The sequence below is a fragment of the Gopherus evgoodei genome, chromosome 10 (assembly GCF_007399415.2).
Source record: "Gopherus evgoodei ecotype Sinaloan lineage chromosome 10, rGopEvg1_v1.p, whole genome shotgun sequence".
Taxonomy (NCBI): domain Eukaryota; kingdom Metazoa; phylum Chordata; order Testudines; family Testudinidae; genus Gopherus; species Gopherus evgoodei.
This window is the reverse complement of record NC_044331.1, coordinates 42,079,453-42,100,657: the sequence shown is the minus strand read 5'-3', so window position 1 is coordinate 42,100,657 and position 21,205 is coordinate 42,079,453. Positions and strand designations below refer to the sequence as shown.

Sequence of the window (21,205 nt, the reverse complement as noted above, 5' to 3'; positions counted from 1 at the left end):
CAGGAAGTCCACTCCAGGCAGTGCTATAAAAAACACACTGATCACATTTATTAGTGCATGTGCTTCTTACAAAAGTGATGGACCCACACCCCTCTACTGGCCAGACAGAATGTGTTGGGTCACAGAGAACAGGAGAATAGGCCAGGCAGGAGGTTGGTGGCAGGGTACAGCTGCTGTTCACCCAGAGGGTAGCTAGATCCAAGGGGCCCTGTGGAGAATCACAGCCCCCAGCCCTTCACAGGCCAGCTCTGCCTGCAGGGTCCTGCCCTGGTGCTGGGGCAGGATGGTTTACTCTTTGGCAATGGCAAATGGTTTCTCCACCTCGATAGTGCCACAGTCAGCAATGGTGACATCCTTCAGGGGCTTGTCCCGACTGTCCGTCTTGGTGTTCTCCACCTTCCGCACCACATCCTAGGGGACACCCACAGTGAGGATGGAATTTGCCTACCCACAGGGTCCCCTGACAGCCAAAGCTGAGAGGGGTGTTTCCACCCTTTTCCCTTCTCCAGCTGGCAAGCACCAAGTCTAACTCCCAGCTGTTCCCTTGTCTCACCCTCAGGCCTGCTCCAGAAAACATATATAAGAAGCCTCCACTCCCAGGAGCCAGGACAATACTAGACTCACCTCCTTCAGCCTTTGTTTCCAGGGACACAACAGCTATGGGCTCTGTCTAGCCCTCTAGCAAAGTCTAACATGCTGCCCAGGCCCCATTCCATCTGGGGCACACAGAGCCACTATGGATCAGCCATGCCAGGAAGGGTGCTTCCCCCACATCGCCCCAGCATCTCCCCTCCACAAGGTTGGGGTTCTCCTTACCATCCCTTCCAGGATTTTGCCAAACACAACATGCTTGCCATCCAGCCAGGGGGTCTTGACTGTGGTGATGAAGAACTGGGAGCCGTTGGTGTCCTTGCCAGCGTTGGCCATGCTAACCCAGCCAGGTCCATAGTGCTTCAGCTTGAAGTTCTCATCAGGGAAACGGTCACCATAGATACTCTTGCCTGGGAACGAGAGAAAAGGGGCAGCTTAGTCATGGGTTCCATGCAGGTAAGCTCCCCCTGCTGGCACCAAAGGAGCGTATTAGCACATCCAGAGAGGCAGCAACCTGTATCAAGGAGAAGAGACCCCCCATCATGCAGGGCTCAGTTCCTCGGTGAGGCTGCTGGGCAGTGCTCCCTCCATCTACAGGAACCAACACAGCCTCTGAGAGGGAGGGGACGTGACACAGATACGGTCAGGGAGCCCCATGCTGGCAGGCGATGGGTGGACTGGGCTGTGGCTGAAAGCAGTGCTGTAGTCTGAGCACTTTCCAAATACAAGGATGGGTCCCGTTCCATACACAGCTTCCAGGGCAGGAGCCAGGGGACACCCACGCTCTGCAAGCCACAACACAGATCTGCAGTAATGAGCTAGTCTCTGCTTGAACAGCAGTGGCTCAGCTTTAGGAATGAACAAGAGGGAAGGGTCCCAGGCAGAAGCCCTCCTAGTTCCTGTGTAAGGCTCATTGGCCAGGGCTCCCCCAGGGAGACTGAACTGTTAAGGGCATCTAGTGCCCATCCTTTGCCACATGCCCACTTGGCTGCTATTGCCAGGGTCAGGGTAGGGAGCCAAGATACATTGCACCAAAGGGCTGCTGCTAGAGCTAGCGAGCCGGAGTGACTAAGTGACCCTTGGTGGAGCTTCTTGTCTGTTTGCTTTTTGTATGCCTGACTGACTGACTGAAGTTCATAGTGTGGTCGGTTTGTCTGCAGGGGCTGAGTGCTGAGCCTAGTCACCTGCTAGGCCAGGCTGGGAGCTTCTTAACAAGGTTCTCACCTGCCAGCCTTTCATTCCTAATCCTATGAGTAGTCCTGCCCCTTTGTCAAGGGCCCATAAAGGAGAACAGGGGGTTAAAAAGCCAGCTCCTAAGCAACCAGAGGAGCTAGCGAACTACAGTTTTGCAAGGGATTTCTGCCAATAAAACCTCCCTCTCCTCCAAAAAAAAGCTGCAAGAGTAAAAACAATGCAGGCAGAAGTCCATCAGCAGAGTGGGGGATACCCAGTTTGTGGTTTGAGCATTGGCCTGCTAAACCCAGGGTTGTGAGTTCAATCCTTGAGGGGGCCACTTAAGGATCTGGGACAAAAATCAGTACTTGGTCCTGCTAATGAAGGCAGGGGGCTGGACTCGATGACCTTTCAAGGTCCCTTCCAGTTCTAGGAGATAGGTATATCTCCAATTATTATATATATTATTACCACCACCTGCCTTGTGGGTAGATGGCACGTGTGCATTTAGTGCAAGCAGCTCACGGCCCTTAGAGACAGATTATGGGCACTTGAGCCCAAAGTGGCTGAACTGGAGGAGCTAAGGGAGACAGAGGGGTACCCAGAGGACACTTTCTGGGACCCAGGAGAGCAGCCCCATCATCCAGTCTGACAGCCTCTGTGCTGCTGAGGAGTATGAAAGTCCTGGGGAAGGAGAACATCAAAGTGGAGCAGAGAGAACCGATCCCATGGTTGGAACCCTCCTTCTAAATAATGTCATGTGTTCTGTCGCAGTGAGGATGCCCCTTTAGGGGAGGGGACGCAGTTATTAGGAAGAGACAGTAATGGGGGATTCAATCATCAGAAACACAAACAGCTGGATTTGTGATAACCAGGAGAACCGCATGGTGAAGTGCCTGCTGGGTGCAAAGGTTGTAGATCTCTCAAGACATCTAGCTAGATTAATATGCAGCGCTGGGGAGGAGCCAGTGGTCATGGTATAGGTAGATACCAGTGACACAGAGAAGGTAGGACAGAGGTTCTGGAGGCCAAATTTAGGCTGGTAGGTACCTCCATGGTAGCATCCTCTGAAATGCTTCCAGTTCCATATGCAGGGCCAGTCGCCAGGCATAACTGCAGTGTGTCAATGCGGGAATGAGACAATGGTGGAGGGAGGAGGGTTTTAAGTTTTATTAGGAACCAGGGAACCTTTTGGGAAAGGAAGCAGCTACACAGGAAGGATAGGCTCCACCTAGTCCAAAATGGAACAAGACTGTTGGCCAGTAAAATTAAAAAGGTTGTAGATGAGTTTAAGGACTGGGGGAAAGCCAACGGGCACAGAGGAGCACACGGTTCAGGCAAAGATTTCTCTTAGGGGAAGATTATTAATGGGGATTCTCTATATCCTAATAAAGAGGAGAGGATAGGAGTTGAGAGAATACAGGTGGGAGCTGAAGAGAAAGTCAAAAGAAAAGGAGTCCCATTCAGTTACATCACATGAAGGCAGACAACTAAATACTGACTTATTTTTAATAAGTGCTTGTACTCAAGTGCTAGAAGTCTAAATACTAAGATGGGCGAACTTGAGTGCCTAGCATTAAATGAGGCTCTTGATAGTACAGGCATCACAGAAACTTGGTGGAATGATAATCAATGGGACACAGTAATACCAGGGTACAAAATATATAGGAATGACCAGGTAAGTCATGGTGGGGGAGTGGAACTATATGTAAAAGAAAACAGTCAAATATAGTAATCGTAAATGAATGAAATAGCACCATAGAATCTCTGTGGATAGAAATTCCATGCTTGAAGAACAACAAGATAGTAGAGGGATATACTATCGACCTCCTGACCAGGATGGTGATGGGGAATGCGAAAGGCTCAGAGGCTAGAACAAAAGAAAACTCAATAATAACAGGAGATTTCAACTATCTCCATATTAACTAGGTACACATCCCCTCAGGACAGGATGCAGAAGACAAAATGCTGCTTGGAGCAGCTAGTCCTGGAAGCCACAAAGGGTGATTTAGTCCTAAGTGGTGCACGGGATCTGGTCCAAGAGGTGAACATAACTGGACTGCTTGGAAATAGCAACCATAATGTAATTAAATTTAACATCCTTGCGGGGGGGGAGAATATGAAAGAAGCCCACCAAAGTAGCATTTAACTTCAAAAAGGGAAAATACATAAATACAAGTTAAACAGAAATTAAGAGGACCAAGAAATACCACTATGGCAAAGCAGAGTAAAAGAGGTGGCTGAGACAAAAAAGCATCCTTTAAAAACTGGGAGTCAAATCTGACTCAGGAAAATAGAAAGGAGAATAAACTCTGGCAAGACAAGTATAATTAGGCAGGCCAAAAAAGAATTTGAAGAGCAACCAGCAAAAGACAAAAACAGCAAAAAATTTTTAAGTACATCAGAAGCTGGTAGCTTGGCAAACAATCAGTGGGGCCACTGAATGATTGAAGTGCTAAAGAAGCATTTGTGGAAGGCAAGACCGTTTTAGAGAAGCTAAATTAATTCTTTGCATTGGCCTTCCCTGCAGAGGATGTGAGGGAGATTCCCAAACCTGAGCCACTCTTTCCAGGTGACAAATCTGAGGGACTGTCCCAGAATGAGGTGTCAATAGAGGTGGTTTTGGAACAAACTGATAAATTAAACAGTTCTGAAGGAACTCAAAATATAAAACTGCAGAACTACTAACTGTGGTAAGTAATGTATCGCTTAAATCAGCTTCTGTACCAGATGACTGGAGGATAAATGTGACACCAATTTTTAAAAAAGGCTCCAGAGGCGAGGCCGGTAAGCCTAACTTCAGTACCAGGCAAATTGGCTGAAACTACAGCAAAGAACAGAATTATCAGACACATAGATGAACACAATTTGTTGGGGAAGAGTCAACATGGTTTTTGAAAAGGGAAATCGTGCCTCACCAATCTATTAGAATTCTTTGAGGCAGTCAAACAAACGTGGACAAGGGTGATCCAGTGGACACAGTGTACTCAGACTTTCAAAAAGCCTTTGACAAGGTCCCTCACCAAAGGCTTCTAAGCAAAGTAAGCTGTCATGGGATAAGAGGGAAGGTCCTCTTATGGATCAGCAACTGGCTAAAAGACAGGAAACAAAGGGTAGGAATACATGGTCAGGTTTCATAACGGAGGTAAACAGTAGGGTCCCGCAGAGATTTGTACTGGGACCAGTGCTGTTCAACATATTCATAAATGATCTGGAAAAAGGGGAAAAACAGAGAGGTGGCAAAATTTGCAGACAATACAAAATTACTCAACTGACTGCAAAGAGTTACAAAGGGATCTCACAAAACTGGGTGACTGGGCAACAAAACGGCAGATGAAATTCAGTGTTGATAAATGCAAAGTAATGCACATTGAAAAACATAATCCCTACTAGACACACAAAATGACGGCGTCTAGATTAGCTGTTATCACTCAAGAAAGATCCTGGAGTCATTATGGATGGTTCTCTGAAAACATCTGTTCAGTGTGCAGTGACAGTATTAAAAAAAAGTTAGGAACCATTAGGAAAGGGATAGATAATAAGATAGTAAATATCACACTGCCACTATATAAATCGACGGGAAACCCACACCTGGAATACTGCATGTAGTTCTGGTCACCCCATCTCAGAAGAGATATTAGCAATGGAGGTGCAGAGGAGGGCAACAAAAATGATCGGGGGATGGAACAGCTTCCATATGAGGAGAGAGAGAAAGCCTGGGACTGTTCAGTTTGGAAGAGATGAGTAAGGAGGGATATTATAGAGGTCAACGAAATCATGACTGGGGTGGAAAAAGTGAGTAAAGGTTATTTACCCCTTCACATAACACAAGAACCAGGGGTCATCTGATGAAATGAACAGGCAGCAGGTTTAAAATGAACAAAAGGAAGGTATTCACATAACGCAGAGTCACACTGCGGAACTCGATGCCAGGGGATGTTGTGAAAGGCCAAAAGTATAACTGGGTTCAAAAAGAACTAGGTAAGTTTATGCAGGAAAAGTCCATCAGTGGCTGTTAGCCAAGATCAAGAATACAACTCCATGCTTGGGTTTCCCTAAGCCTCAGACTGCCAGATACTGGGACTGGATGACTGGGGATGGATCCATCAATAATTACTTTGTTCTGCGAGTGTCCATTCTCAATGAGGTGCCCATCCTAACCTGGAGCTCTGCTTACAACAGCTGATGGGAGATGCTTCAGCTCAGGCCTGGCTGCTCACTGGGAAACCCTTTTTCACAGAACAGCCAGGAGCCCCCTACCAAAGGTGATGCCTGGTAGGGCAGTGTCTGAGCAAGAGCCTGAGTGCTGGGGAATGGCAGGACTCAGGAGAACCCCTCCATAGGTGTTGACTTCCCCTCTGCCCAGTGGGTGCTTGACCCTGCCCCTGTCCTGCCCAACCCCCCTTCCATCCCTTCCCCAAAGTCCCAACCCCACCCTGCTGTTTCCTACCCCAGCCCTGCCCTCATTCTACCCCCTTCCCCAAAGTCCCTGCCCTACCCTGCTGTTTCCCACCCCAGCCGTGCCCCCATTCCACCCCCTTTCCCCAAGTCCCCGCCCTACCCTGCTGTTTTCCACCCCAGCCCTGCCCCCATTCCACTCCCTTCCCCCAAGTCCCCGCCCCGACCCTGCCTCTTCTCCACCTCCTCCCCTGAGCACGCCATGTCCACCCCCCCAAGTCTGTTAGGCAGTGGGGGGTGGGAAGTGCTGGGTGGGAGGGGGAGGAGCAGGGACACAGTATATGGGGGCGGGGAAAGGAGGCGAGGAGGGGGCAGCTTGGCTGCCGGTGGGTGCAGAACACCCATGGAGTCAGCACCTATGCCTCTAACTCCAGAGTGGCTCTGTAGAGCACTGGGCAAGTGCAGCAGATTCACAGCGGAGGGAGTCCATGAGTAAGGCTCATGGCCTGAAGCACAGGACAGTGGCAGGGCGGCACAAACCCAGCATTACCTCCAGTGCCATCTCCGCGGGTGAAATCTCCTCCCTGGATCATGAAGTCCTTGATCACACGGTGGAACTTGCTGCCCTTGAACCCAAACCCTTTCTGAAACAGAGGAGAGTGAACATGAGGCCAGGGGAGGAGCAAGTGCCTGGGCAATAGCTAAGGGATTGCTCCGCCCTCTCATCACTGCTTCATTGCCTGCCCATGTCCCCAAAGAGGTGCTCCCCGCAGACAGGGCAAGTTGAGCTGATGGGGGAAGCCAGATCTTCCTCCTGGTTGCAGTCTCAGGATGCAGTCTAGATTGTTCATTTATGTCCCTTAGCCTCATGGTTGGGAAGAAACCTTTTCAAAGGTGACTGATACTGCAGCACGGCATGCCTGAACCTGAAGCCAGGGTTGAGGGGGAGTCCAGGAACAGCTCAATAGGAGCAGGCTGAGCAGCGATTACTGGGAGAGTAGCAAATTCAGTGCAGAGGTAGGCAATTGGGCAAGCACAGGAGCTGGCTGGGTGAAGGGGAAGAGATGGGAACCTGGGGCAATTTCACATCTTCTCCAGTGCATCCCAACTCAGGGTCCCAAGAGCTTTAGCTCCCAGCAAGCCCAGAGGGTAGTGGGACTTGTCTGCAGTCCCAGTGCAAGGCAGAGCTGAGAAGAGTTTAGTACTGCTAGGGGCTGTGATTTTTAGAAGGGTCAAAAGGAGTTAGACACCCAACTCCCACTAAAGGCCTCAACCCAGTGCTCACCTCGGTGAGTGAGTGATCGGAGCCAAGGGCTCTGCTGGAGAACACTTCCTGGCCCTCAGCAGCAGGGGGTGCTCGGAGCCAGTGAGGGATCTGTTCTCACTGCAGTGGGCAGCTGTGCACTGACCCCTCCACCTTACCCAGTGAAGAAGGGGTGTAGCAAACAGTCTTCTGCATCGCACTCAGAAATCTCAGTCTCGGGCCCCAGGCTTCAGCCTTTTGATAGCCAGTTACATTAAAAAAAAGGAGACATGTCACACTGCCAGTCCCTTGGGGTTTGGTTCACAGGCAGCCCAGCAGCAGGAGACCAGGAAGCATCTTGGTGCCTCCCCTAGGCTAGACCATGCTCCCCCACTCACTCCCTGCCCCCTCCGGCAGAACTAGAAGAGAGTGGGTATCAAAAGTGGGGCTGAAGTGCCAGGATGCTGAGCACTGCTGCTAGACCTTTAACAGGTCTTTGTGGCTTGAGGCAACACCCCCGTCACATGTATTGAGGATAAACCTGAGCATAATTCTCAGGATCAGCCTGCAAAGGACAACTACCCTCTGAGCCAGCGTCTAGGCAGTTGGTACCCCACATCAAGGAGAAATGGAAGGCCTTCTCAACCAGTGACCATATCCAGCCTGGAATTAATATGGATGCTGACAACAGGCACACCTCCTGTGCTGCTGGTACAAGCTCCCTACTGCTCCCCAGCCCAGCACCTGACTTTCTCCCTGCTTCTGGAGGCGGTGGGTGAGAGTACACACACCCAGGACCAACACCAACTTATGCACACTGCAACTCTGGGTGAGTTGGAAAACTGGAGTGAGGGGCATTGCCCAGGGGTCCATTCACCTCTCCTGTGGCCAAGGCAACAAAGTTCTCCACAGTCTTTGGGACTGTCTTCCCAAAAAGGCCAAACACGATCCGGCCAACATCTTCGTCCCCAATCCGCAGATCAAAATACACCTGTGATACAAGGGAGGCAGCGTTAGCCAGGGATTCCTGTTTCTCCTGCTATGGTGTGGCACTTGGAATACCAAATGGAGCCAGTCAGATGACACCTCCCCATCTGCCAGGCCCAGGCACTGGCTGGCTGGGTTACAGCAGCTCCTGCACATGGGATCCAGCTGCAAGTCATCCCCTGAGCTGTAAATCACCCCAACTCTGAGAAGCAGCATGAGGGGCAGAGAATTAAGCTCAATATCGGGAGGGGTTAGAAAACTCAGAGCTCTTTAGTGTTCATTTGGCGGCACCGTACAGACCTCTTTAAAAAGCAGGATATTAGCCCTTTCCATGTGGAGCACAAGTAACCCCATCAGACCACACTATCTGCTCTTTAGGGCAGGGCCTCTCTTCTTTACTCTAGGGCTATATTCAGAGCCACACACCTTTCTATTACAGAGACTCATGCACCAGCTGGCTCCTAAGCCAAGCCTGGCAGGGGTTCCTGCCTAGGGAAGCTTGGCTATCACGTTCCCCCACCCCTGGCCTGGCACTGAGTCAGTGAGATGGCAGCAGGCTGAATGGGCTTAAAGAGAATTTCGCCATCAGGGTCTTCACTTTTGGGGTTCCCACTCCCAGAACAGCGCTGGCCTCACCTCACAGGCTGGCCTGCCCCTTCCCCGCAGCCCCACACCCGTCCACGGGGGAGTACGGTAGATCCCAGACTCCAGCGGTTTAAAGGAACCCTGTCATTCCGCCCCCTGCCCTCCGACAGACCTCCCCGCTGATGCCATCTGCGCCTGGAGCGTGGGACAAAGCTGGCCAGGATCCCCTCCGCCGGGATTAACCGAGACACTAAGGCCATGTCTACATCTAAAATTTTGCAGCGCTGGTTGTTACAGCTGTATTAGTACAGCTGTATAGGGCCAGCGCTGCAGAGTGGCCACACTTACAGCAACCAGCGCTGCAAGTGGTGTTAGATGTGGCCACACTGCAGCGCTGTTGGGCAGCTTCAAGGGGGGTTCGGGGAATGCGAGAGCAAACCGGGAAAGGAGACCAGCTTCGCCGCGGTTTGCTCTCGCGTTCCCCGAACCCCCCTGCAAACCGCAGGGAAGGAGACCTGCTTGCTCGGGGGTTCGGGGAACAAGAGAGCAAACCGGGAAAGGAGACCAGCTTCGCCGCGGTTTGCTCTCGCGTTCCCTGAACCACCCTGCAAACCGCAGGGAAGGAGACCTGCTTGCTCGGGGGTTCGGGGAACGAGAGAGCAAACCGGGAAAGGAGACCAGCTTCGCCGCGGTTTGCTCTCGCGTTCCCCGAACCACCCTGCAAACCGTAGGGAAGGAGACCTGCTTGTTCGGGGAACGCGAGAGCAAACCGGGAAAGGAGACCAGCTTCGCCGCGGTTTGCTCTCGCGTTCCCCGAACCACTCTGCAAACCGTAGGGAAGGAGACCTGCTTGTTCGGGGAATGCGAGAGCAAACCGGGAAAGGAGACCAGCTTCGCCGCGGTTTGCTCTCGCGTTCCCCGAACCACCCTGCAAACCGCAGGGAAGGAGACCTGCTTGCTCGGGGGTTCGGGGAACGAGAGAGCAAACCGGGAAAGGAGACCTGCTTCGCCGCGGTTTGCTCTCGCGTTCCCCGAACCACCCTGCAAACTGTAGGGAAGGAGACCTGCTTGTTCGGGGAACGCGAGAGCAAACCGGGAAAAGAGACCAGCTTCGCCGCGGTTTGCTCTCGCGTTCCCGGAACCACCCAGCAAACCTCAGGGAAGGAGACCTGCTTGCTCGGGGTTCGGGGAACGCGAGAGCAAGCTGGGGAAGGAGACCAGTTTGATTACCAGAGGCTTCCTCAGGTATGCTGGGATACCTGCTTATTCCACGGAGGTCAAGAAAAGCACTGGTAAGTGTCTATACTTGATTACCAGTGCTGGATCCTCTACACCCGAGACAAAACGGGAGTACGGCCAGCGCTGCAAACAGGGAGTTGCAGCGCTGGTGATGCCCTGCAGATGTGTACACCTCCTAAGTTGCAGCGCTATAACTCCCTCACCAGCGCTGCAACTTTCTGATGTAGACAAGCCCTAACAAAGGCCGGCGGCACCGCCATCTTCAGCTCCCTCAACCCTTGGCGCCCGCCGCCCCTGCTGGCTGCCCAGGGGAGCCGCGACCGCGTGATCCCGGCTGGGAGGGACGGACCCCTCGGCTCAGGAGCACCCGTCTGAGCCTTCCCTGCTCCGACCCACCCCCGCTCGGCTGGACCCGGCCTCGGGACCCATGAACCCCCGGGGGCCGGCAGCGGGCATCGCGTCCCGCCCTGCCCGGCTGGGGTGCGAAGCTCGGGGCCAGGAGGGGTAGGGTCTCGGGGACGGGGGGGTCGGAGATCCGGGCGGGGAGGAGATCAGAGTGGGGTAAGGGGCCCGGGGGGATGAGGAGATGCGGGCGGGGGATATGGGCAGGGTAAGGGGGGAGGAGTGGAATGAGAAGATCCGGGCGGGGAAGGGGAGGCCCGGGGGGGGGGGAAGACAAGATCCGGGCGGGGTAGGGGAGCCCCTGCGGGGGGGATGGGGGATAAGGAGAGCCGGGAGGGGAAGGGGAGGCGATCCAGGCAGGGTAAGCAGGGCGGGGGGATGAGAAGATCCGGGCGGGGGGGGATCCAGGCAGGGTAAGCAGGGCGGGGGGATGAGAAGATCCGGGCGGGGGGGGGGGATCCAGGCAGGGTAAGCAGGGCGGGGGGATGAGAAGATCCGGGCGGGGGGGGATCCAGGCAGGGTAAGCAGGGCAGGAGGATGAGAAGATCCGGCGGGGGGGGATCCAGGCAGGGTAAGCAGGGCGGGGGGATGAGAAGATCCGGCGGGGGGGGGGATCCAGGCAGGGTAAGCAGGGCGGGGGGATGAGAAGATCCGGGCGGGGGGGGGCGGCCCACCTTGGCGGTGACCTTGGGCCCCTTCTTGCGCTCCTCGGCCCGCGAAGCGGCCGGTAGCAGCAGCACCAGCAGCGACCCGCCCAACAGCGCCGCGGCCACCAGCAGCTTCATCCTCCTGCGCTCGCAGCCCGGCCACAGCGCCCGCCGCGCCGCCAGCATCCGGGACCCGCGAGCGCCGCACCACCAGCCCCGCCCGGCCCGGGGAGGATACGCCTCCGCTTCCCCGCCCTGGCAGTGGTACGGCCCGAATCGCTCCCCCGCCTACAAGCGCCGGGCGGAAGGAAGCAATCGATCCCGAATGGGAGGCGACACTCCTCCCCCCCAGCGAGCCAGGATAGCGCGTTCCATTCCGGACAGAGGGGGGTCAGGAACCGGCCCTAGAGCCTGCCACGTTTCCAGTTTCTCATTGGACCACAGCTTAGCCAACGGGAAGCGGGCACGGAAGGACGGGCGCAGCGCCGCGCGCCGATTGGGCCAAGTGTCATCGACGAGGGATGCGCGGCGCGCTCAGTGCGGGGACTCCGGCTCCCGGGTTAGGCGGCGGCCAGCAGACCAATGACTGTGTGTCCCGTGTGACCAGCACGGCCCCTTTTCTAATCCCAGCCCCGCCCGGCCTCGGCCTTTGGCAGAAGCGGGGATTGGCCCCTTTGTTCTTGCCAGCTGGGTCGGGGGCCGGGGCAAATGCTCACCTTTGTCACTACTGGGGGTGGAGGGGAAGTGACAGGGCCAGACCCACGCAGGGTGGGGAGGCAGGGCTCAGGGGAGGCAGGACCCCGGCAAGCAGCCTGGCTTAGAGAGGAGGATATGGTGTCCTGTTTTCCCTTTGGGAAATATGGTCACCCTACAAACCAGATCCTGACTTATAGTGAGCAAGGGGCTCTCAGCCATCTGCGGGGGCTCCTCAGCTCTCTGCAAAGAGACAGATGCGTGATGCAGCTTGGTACTAGCCCCCTGGGGGCTCTTAGCAGGAATGTTCCCTCCCCACCCCCCATTAAAACAGCCACATTCTTACAATAAAAAGCAAGTATGGGCCCTTTTGAGCTGCTCGGGCCCTAAACATAAGAAGGGCTCTACTGGGTCAGACCAAGGGTTCATCTAGCCAGTACCCTGTCTTCTGGCAGTGGCCAATGCCAGGGCCCCCAGAAGGAATGAACAGAACAAGTAATCATCAAATGATCTGTCCCCCATTGGCAATTCCCAGCTTCTGGCAAACAGGCAAGGGCCATCATCTCTGCCCATCCTGGCCTATTCTCCATGGAATTACCTAGGTTTTGTTGAACCCTGTTAATTAGTTTGCTTATGCCTAGCACTGGCTCTGGCCTTGGAGTGTCCAGGGCTGAGTTACTCCTACAGCACACAAGAGGAAGCACAGGACAGTAACCAGGGCCGGCCTTAGGATGTGCGGGGCCCAATTTGAATAGTTTCGATGGGGCCCAGCAAGGATGAGTTAAAAAAAAAAAAAAAAAGTAAAACAACACGTGGGGCTTGTATTCACCAGGCAGTGCTCTGAGTCTTCGGCAGTGGGTCCTTCACTTGCTCCAGGTCTTCAGCTGCACTGAAGGACCTGCCACTGAAGTGCCGCCGAAGACCTGAAGTGCCGCCAGGTGAGTAAAAATTAAAAAGGTGCCTCTAGCCAGGTAAGGGATTCTCACTGAGTGCGGGGCCTTCTTAGATGCAGGGCCTAATTCGGGGGAATTGGTGGAATAGGCCTAAAGCCGGCCCTGACAGTAACCTATGGCAGGAAAAGACGGTTACTCACCTTTGTAACTGTTGTTCTTCGAGATGTGTTGCTCACATCCATTCCAGTTAGGTGTGCGCGCCGCGCGTGCACGTTCGTCGGAAACTTTTTTTTACCCTAGCAACTCCAGTGGGCCGGCAGGTCGCCCCCTGGAGTGGCGCCGCCATGGCGCCCAATATATATCCCTGCCGGCCCGCCCGCTCCTCAGTTCCTTCTTGCCGGCTACTCCGACAGTGGGGAAGGAGGGCGGGTGTGGAATGGATGTGAGCAACACATCTCGAAGAACAACAGTTACAAAGGTGAGTAACCGTCTTTTCTTCTTCGAGTGATTGCTCACATCCATTCCAGTTAGGTGACTCCCAAGCCATACCTAGGCGGTGGGGTCGGAGTGAGAAGTCGCGGCACGGAGCACTGCCGTTCCGAAGGCCGCATCCTCTCTCGACTGCTGTACCAGGGCGTAGTGGGAAGCAAAGGTGTGGACCGATGACCAGGTCGCTGCCCGACAGATTTCCTGGATGGGCACACGGGCGAGGAAAGCTAGCGACGACGCCTGCGCCCTGGTAGAATGCGCAGTCACACGGCCCGTAGGGACATGGGCCAAGTCATAACAGGTCCTGATGCAGGACGTAACCCACGAGGATAACCTCTGGGAGGAGATAGGAAGCCCTTTCATACGGTCCGCTACCGCCACGAAAAGCTGGGGGGATTTGCGGAAGGGTTTGGTCCTCTCTATGTAGAACGCGAGAGCTCTACGGACATCCAGCGAGTGGAGCTGCTGCTCCCTGCCTGAGGAGTGAGGTTTTGGGAAAAAAACCGGGAGGAAAATCTCTTGGTTGACGTGGAAGGCTGAGACCACCTTGGGTAGAAAGGCAGGGTGTGGTCTAAGCTGTACCTTGTCTTTGTGGAAGACCGTATATGGGGGGTCTACCACAAGGGCTCGGAGTTCCGACACCCGTCTAGCCGAGGTGATGGCTACTAGAAAGGCAGCCTTCCAAGAGAGGTAAAGCAGGGAGCAAGTAGCTAACGGCTCAAAGGGGGGCCCCATGAGCCGGGACAACACCAGGTTAAGATCCCAGGTTGGAGCAGGGGGACGGACGTTAGGGAATAACCGTTCCAGCCCTTTAAGAAATCTCGACACCGTCGGGTGAGAAAAAACGGAGCGACCGTCCGCACCCGGGTGAAAGGTGGAGATAGCTGCCAGATGGACTCGCAACGACGATAAGGCCAGACCTTGCCCTTTGAGGGACCAAACATAGTCTAAGATTTCGGATACCGAAACTTCCATAGGGCGGAGATTTCTCTCTACGCACCAACAGGAGAAGCGTTTCCATTTTGCCGAATATGTGGCTCTTGTGGACGGTTTCCTGCTGCCCAAGAGCACCTCTCTCACAGGCGTGGAGCAGCGCAGCTCGGAACCAGTTAGCCACACAGGAGCCACGCCGCTAGGTGCAGCGACTGCAGGTCTGGGTGACAGAGAGACCCGTGGTCCTGGGTAATCAGGTCCGGATGAAGGGGCAGGGGAACTGGGTCGGCTACGGCCAAGTCTAGCAGCATGGTGTACCAGTGCTGTCTGGGCCATGCCGGGGCCACCATGATCACACGAGCCCTGTCTCTGCGCACCTTCAGGAGGACCTTGTGAACCAGAGGGAACGGAGGAAACGCATAGTACAGGTGGGTCGACCACTGGATGAGGAAGGCATCTGCTATCGACCCCGGCTCCCTGCCCTGAAAGGAGCAGAACGCTTGGCACTTCCTGTTCCCCTTGGACGCAAAGAGGTCCACCCGGGGATAACCCCACCTCCGGAAAATGGAGAGAGCGACGTCCGGGCGAAGGGACCACTCGTGTGACAGGAAGGATCTGCTCAATCGATCCGCCAGCGTGTTCCGCACTCCGGGAAGGAAGGAAGCCCTGAGGTGAATGGAGTGGGCTACGCAAAAGTCCCAGAGTCGTATCGCCTCGAGGCACAGGGAGGAGGACCTGGTGCAGCCCTGCTTGTTGATATAATACATGGTCGTCGTGTTGTCCGTGAACACGGCTACACAACGACCCTGAAGCTGATGACAAAACGTTTGGCAAGCAAGGCGGACCGCTCTCAACTCCCTCATGTTGATGTGTAGCCCCACCTCCTCCTGGGACCATAGGCCCTGCGTCCGCAGGGTCCCTAGGTGGGCCCCCCAGCCTAGATCTGAGGCATCCGTTGTCAGGGATACCGAGGGCTGAGACGGGTGAAAGGGAAGACCCGCACACAATACGGACTGGTCCAACCACCAGCCGAGGGAATCTAAGACCTTCTGGGGGACTGTGATTAACATGTCTAGCGGTTGCCTTGGCCTGTAATGACTGATAAGCCACAGCTGGAGAGGCCTCATGCGGAGCCGAGCGTAGTCGGTCACAAAAGTGCACGCCGCCATGTGGCCTAACAGGGTTAGACATGTCCTCACTGACGTCAACGGGGCTGACCGCAAGCGTTGAACGATCGCCGCCATGGTCTGGAACCGCTGCCGAGGCAGCGAGGCCCTGCCCACAGTGGCGTCCAGGACGGCCCCGATAAATTCCACCTTCTGAGTGGGCCTCAGGGTGGACTTGTCTGTGTTTATCAAGAGGCCCAGACTCGCAAACATGCCGGTGATCACGCGGATATGGCTGTACACCTGCTGTTCCGACGTGCCCCGAATCAACCAGTCGTCCAGATAAGGGAACACGTGGACACGGTTGCGCCGAAGATGCGCCACGACAACTGCCATGCATTTTGTAAACACCCTCGGGGCCGTGGACAGGCCAAACGGGAGGACCGCAAATTGATAATGACGAGCCCCCACAACGAAGCGGAGGAAGCGTCTGTGGCGTGGCCAAATGGCAACGTGGAAATACGCGTCCTGCATGTCGAGGGCGGCGTACCAGTCTCCCGGATCCAGGGATGGAATGATGGTCCCCAGGGATACCATGCGGAACTTCAACTTCACGAGGTATTTGTTGAGCTCTCGCAGGTCGAGGATAGGCCTGAGGCCCCCCTTGGCCTTGGGGATCAGAAAATAGCGGGAATAAAACCCCTTGCCTTTCTCGTTTTCGGGAACCGCCTCTATAGCTCCTTTGCTGAGGAGCGTCCGCACCTCCTGCCGAAGGAATTGCTCGTGAGAGGGGTCCCTGAAGAGGGACGAGGAAGGAGGGCGGGAAGGAGGAAACGAAACAAACTGCAGGCGGTACCCCGTCTGCACCACGCTTAAGACCCAGCGGTCCGATGTTATTTGGGACCACGCCGGGAGGAAAAACGAAAGGCGGTTGGAAAACGGGGGGGAAGGATCCATAGGGGAAACTGTTACTGCGCCCTCGAGCGCACCTTCAAAATGAAGGCTTAGGACCAGGCGGGGGTTTTGAGGAGCCTTGGTTCTGCCCCCCTTGGTTCCCCGACTGCCTGCGCCTCCCGTTCCTGCCGCGGCGCCTGTAAAGGTCCTGCCGCTGGCGGAACTGGGAAAACGGCCGACGGTGCTGCTGTTGTTGCGGCCTAAAGGGTCTACGCTGTGTCACGGGGGTGTGCATCCCGAGGGACCGCGCAATGACCCGGTTGTCCTTTAAACTCTTAAGTCTGGGGTCTGTCTTATCGGAAAACAGGCCCTGGCCTTCGAAAGGAAGGTCCTGTATCGTGTGCTGGAGCTCTGGCGGAAGGCCGGAAACCTGCAGCCAGGAGATGCGACGCATCGTAACTCCTGACGCGAGGGTACGGGCAGCCGAGTCCGCAGCGTCCAAGGAGGCTTGTAAGGCCGTGCGCGCGACCTTCTTGCCTTCGTCCAGGATGGCCGTAAACTCTTGGCGAGCATCCTGTGGCAGCAGCTCCTTAAATTTGTCCACTGCCACCCAGGAGTTAAAGGCGTATCTGCTCAGCAGGGCCTGCTGGTTAGAGACCCTGAGCTGCAGCGCCCCAGCCGAATACACCTTACGGCCAAGGAGGTCCATCCGCCTGGCTTCTCTGGATTTGGGGGCCGGAGCCTCCTGGCCGTGACGCTCCCTATCGTTCACCGATTGCACTACCAGTGAACCGGGAGTCGGGTGAACATGTAAATATTCGTACCCCTTAGAAGGGGCCATGTACTTCCTCTCGACTCCTTTTGCTGTCGGAGGGATGGAGGCCGGGGACTGCCAGATAGTATTGGCATTGGCCTGGATGGTCCGTATGAACGGCAGGGCGACCCTGGTGGGAGCATCGGAAGAGAGGATGGTGACAATTGGGTCCTCTATCTCCGAGACCTCCTCTGCTTGCAGACTCAGGTTTTGAGCCAATCGCCTGAGGAGGTCCTGGTGCGCCCTGAGATCCAGCGGGGGGGGACTGTTGGAGGAGGTACCCGCCACCGCCTCATCCGGGGAGGAGGATGATGAGACCCCAGGCACAATAGTGTCCAACTGAGGGTCTTCCTCAGCCCTCGCCTCTGTCTCCGGAGCCACAGCGGAGTCCTGCTGTTTGGACCCTTCGTCCCCTTCCGGGGAGGGAGGGGGGCGAGACAAAGAGGCTTCAGGGGCCCTACGCTCCGCAGTCGCCGGCCTAGCAGGGAGCTGCTGGGGGCCCTGGGCCTGATGGTACGCCCAGGGTGTCCAGAATCCCCACTGTTGTGGGCCTTGGTCCTGCAGCGGCGGATCAGCAAACAGCGCCGCCTGCCGGTCGGTGCCCAGCGCATAGCCGCTGTCCGTCTGGGAGGATACGGACGGCTGCCTCGAGGGCCACGGCGGGGCCGACCTTGGATGGTACGGGTCTGCGCGGGCCGGCACGGAGGATCGTCTCGGTGCCGGGGACCGGTGCCGGGAGTCATATCGGTGCCGGGATCGGGACCGGGACCGGGATCTGTCACGGTGCCGGGCGCCGCTTCGGTGCCGGGCGCCGCTTCGGTGCCGGGACCTACTACCAGCTCGGTGCCGGGAGATCGACCGGGACCGGGACCTGCCACCAGCTCGGTGCCGGGAGATCGACCGGGACCGGGACCTGCCACCAGCTCGGTGCCGGGAGGTCGAGCGAGACCGGGACCGGGACCGGGACCTGCCACCAGCTCGGTGCCGGGAGGTCGACCGGTGCGGTGAGTAGCGTCGGGACCTGCTCCTGGAGTCGCGGTGCCGGTGACGCCGACTGGAGCCTGACCGCGACCGTCTCGATGCCGACCGTTGCCGCGAGTGCGACCGGTATCGCTGAGGGGAGCGGTGCCGGGACTGCGAGCGGCGTCGGGATCTGGAGCGCCCAAGACGTCGGGACCTGGATGGCGAACGACTGTCTCTGGGCGGCGCCGACAGCATGGGCTTGCCTCTGGACACAACCCGCACCGGAGGTACCGGGGGTGGCAGCCGAGTGGGCTCAGTCAGGGCAATAAGGTCCCGAGCCGAGGCGAAGGTCTCCGGAGTGGACGGGACCACTATCTCAACCCCAGATCTCATGGGGGAGCTCGGCGGCACCGGACTCAACGGACCCGCCGGGCCCGGAGTCAACGGTGCTGACGGTGCCGGCGGTGCCGCGGCCGATGTTGAGGCCGGGCGCTCAAGCCGGGTCTGCCTGGCCGGAGTATTAGACTTCGACGGCCTAGGCTCTGATTCCGGTGCCGGAGAAGGTCGGTGCCGGGGAGTTTTCTCGGTGCTGGAGCGATCCGGTGCCGGTGCCGAAACCACGGTCTGCGAAGTCGACGGGTCAAGTGCCGCCTCCATTAGGAGAGTTCGGAGCCTCTGATCCCTCTCCTTTTTTGTCCTCGGCTTAAAAGCCTTACAGATGCGGCACTTGTCAGATCTGTGCGATTCCCCGAGGCACTTCAGGCACGCTTCGTGGGGATCGCTGGTAGGCATGGGCTTCTTGCAGGCCGCACACTGCTTGAAGCCTGGCGAAACAGGCATGAGCCTGGCGCCCGGTGCCGGGAAGGGCTAAGCCCCTGGCAAGGAACTACTTAACAGCTATTTACTAAACTATCTACTTAACAATACTAATTAACAACTATATAGAACTAGAGATAAGCGATAAACAAGCGATAGAAACTAGGAGAGCTAGGGACGTGGAGGACAGCTATGCCGCGCTCCACAGTTCCAACGACCGACACGGCGGTAAGAAGGAACTGAGGAGCGGGCGGGCCGGCAGGGATATATATTGGGCGCCATGGCGGCGCCACTCCAGGGGGCGACCTGCCGGCCCACTGGAGTTGCTAGGGTAAAAAAAAGTTTCCGACGAACGTGCACGCGCGGCGCGCACACCTAACTGGAATGGATGTGAGCAATCACTCGAAGAAGAACTACAGCTTAGCGGCATGTATTCACTCACCGTGGTAGGGATGCATTCAGGACCCAGCTACAGCTAGTTAGAGCAGAGACAACGAGGAGCCCAGTGGCACCTTAAAGACTAACAGATTTATTTGGGCATAAGCTTTCATGGGTAAAAACCCCACTTCTTCAGATGCATGAGTGAAAATTACAGGTGCAGGTATAAATATACTGACACATGAAGAGAAGGTAGTTTCCTTACAAGTGAAGAACCAGAGCTGACAAGGCCAATTCAAGCAGGGTGGATGTGATCCACTCCCAATAATTGATGAGATGTCAATACTAAGAGAGGGAAAATTGCTTTTTCAGTGAGCTAGCCACTCCCAGTCCCCATTCAAGCCCAAATTAATGGTGTTTAGTTTGCAAATGAATTGTTGCTCCGCAGTTTCTCTTTGAAGTCTGTTTCTGAAGTTTTGTTTGAAGGATGGCTACTTTTAAATCTGTTATTGGATGTCTAGGGAGATTGACTCCTCCTTGTTTTTATGGATACAGACTAACACAGCTACCGCTCTGATACTTAGAACAGAGAATCACTCCTGGAGCCCAGCACTCTAAACCCAGCCTTAAACGCTACTTGGGTGCACTACCATGCTCCAAGGGCGACACTGCCAGAGCTGCATAGGTGGGTGGAATCTCAGCTCAGCAGATACTTCCCCATATTCATAAAGGCCTTTTCTAAAGTAGGATTTAAGGTTTGATGGTCTCTTATGTTAGCAGAAAAGACCTATGCATTTTTGGAATCAAGCATCACATACTGTTTAGGCAATGGCTCCAGTCTCTCTATCACCTATAGTAAAACACCAGTACAGTAAGCACGCTTGGGCCTTCAGCTTTTCCTTTGTTTGGGTGCCTTCAGTTGTAAGTACAACTGGAATGTAGGAAGACATCACTGGAAGTAGCCTTACATGTATCTAGAGGAGAAAACCCAAAGCAACATGTTTAGTTTTCCCTGACAACATAGAATCCAAAAATGTTAAAAAATGTAAAAGCAGGAAAGCACTTGTATACAGAGATCCCTATGGCCCAGTTAGAAAGGGCTCAGAATAACTTTGCAATGGAATGACCTCTAAACTACCGAAACAGCAGCAGTAGCAGGAAGCCCAAGATCTGCTTCTGTTTTGAGGCACCAACAACAGACTATAACAGCGTTTAAAAGAGAACTGGATAAATTCATGGTGGGTAAGTCCATTAATGGCTATTCGCCAGAATGGGTAAGGAATGGTGTCCCTAGCCTCTGTTTGTCAGAGGATGGAGATGGATGGCAGGAGAGAGATCACTTGATCATTGCTTGTTAGGCCCACTCCCTCTGGGGCACCTGGCACTAGACAGGATACTGGGCTAGATGGACCTTTGGTCTGACCCGGTATGGCCGTTCTTAACAGTTGAACCACTAGGGCAGCTGACCAGCATGCTCAGATCCTGTCATCAATCCACCTATCCCAAGTGTCCTGTGAGAGTGTGATGGTCGTTATGGGCCCTACGTAACTCTCATGAAGGAGACAACAGTGATCAGGGAAAAGGAGAGTTTGCTATTCAGATAGCTTTGAACACTATGATAAGCTGCTAATGGTAATAGGGTGGTCTGCCTAGCTACCAGATTTTTTTGCCTGGACTAAAAAGTTTTCATGCTATTTTGCAAAGCTGTGTATTACATTTACATTTTTCAGATGAACACCTCCTTTGGAGAGGAGTGAGACAGGTATTTGGTCCAATGGTATTTTGTCTGTTTGGGATAAGCATACTCCCTTGTTGCTACTGCTCAACAGCGCATACAAGCTATGCACTACAAGAGCAGCTGCCTCTATTTGCCTGACATTTCAAATGGGCAGGTTGGCCCATATAAGATCCTGAATGCATAAATCAAACTTTATAAAAGACTAAGAAGTGGGAACAGACAG

General features: G+C 55.0%; 1 protein-coding gene across 1 annotated transcript; it reads right to left on the bottom strand.

Annotated features, from left to right (window-relative positions):
- Positions 1-24: 24 nt before the first annotated feature.
- PPIB (peptidylprolyl isomerase B) lies at positions 25-11,464 on the bottom strand. The gene is made up of 5 exons (XM_030578310.1): positions 11,293-11,464; positions 8,283-8,396; positions 6,713-6,806; positions 817-1,001; positions 25-411 (listed from the first exon to the last, which is right to left on the bottom strand). Exons 1-5 carry the CDS (start codon positions 11,449-11,451, stop codon positions 289-291), a joined length of 675 nt encoding a protein of 224 aa, XP_030434170.1. The 5' UTR covers positions 11,452-11,464; the 3' UTR covers positions 25-288.
- Between the last annotated feature and the right edge of the window lie 9,741 nt (positions 11,465-21,205).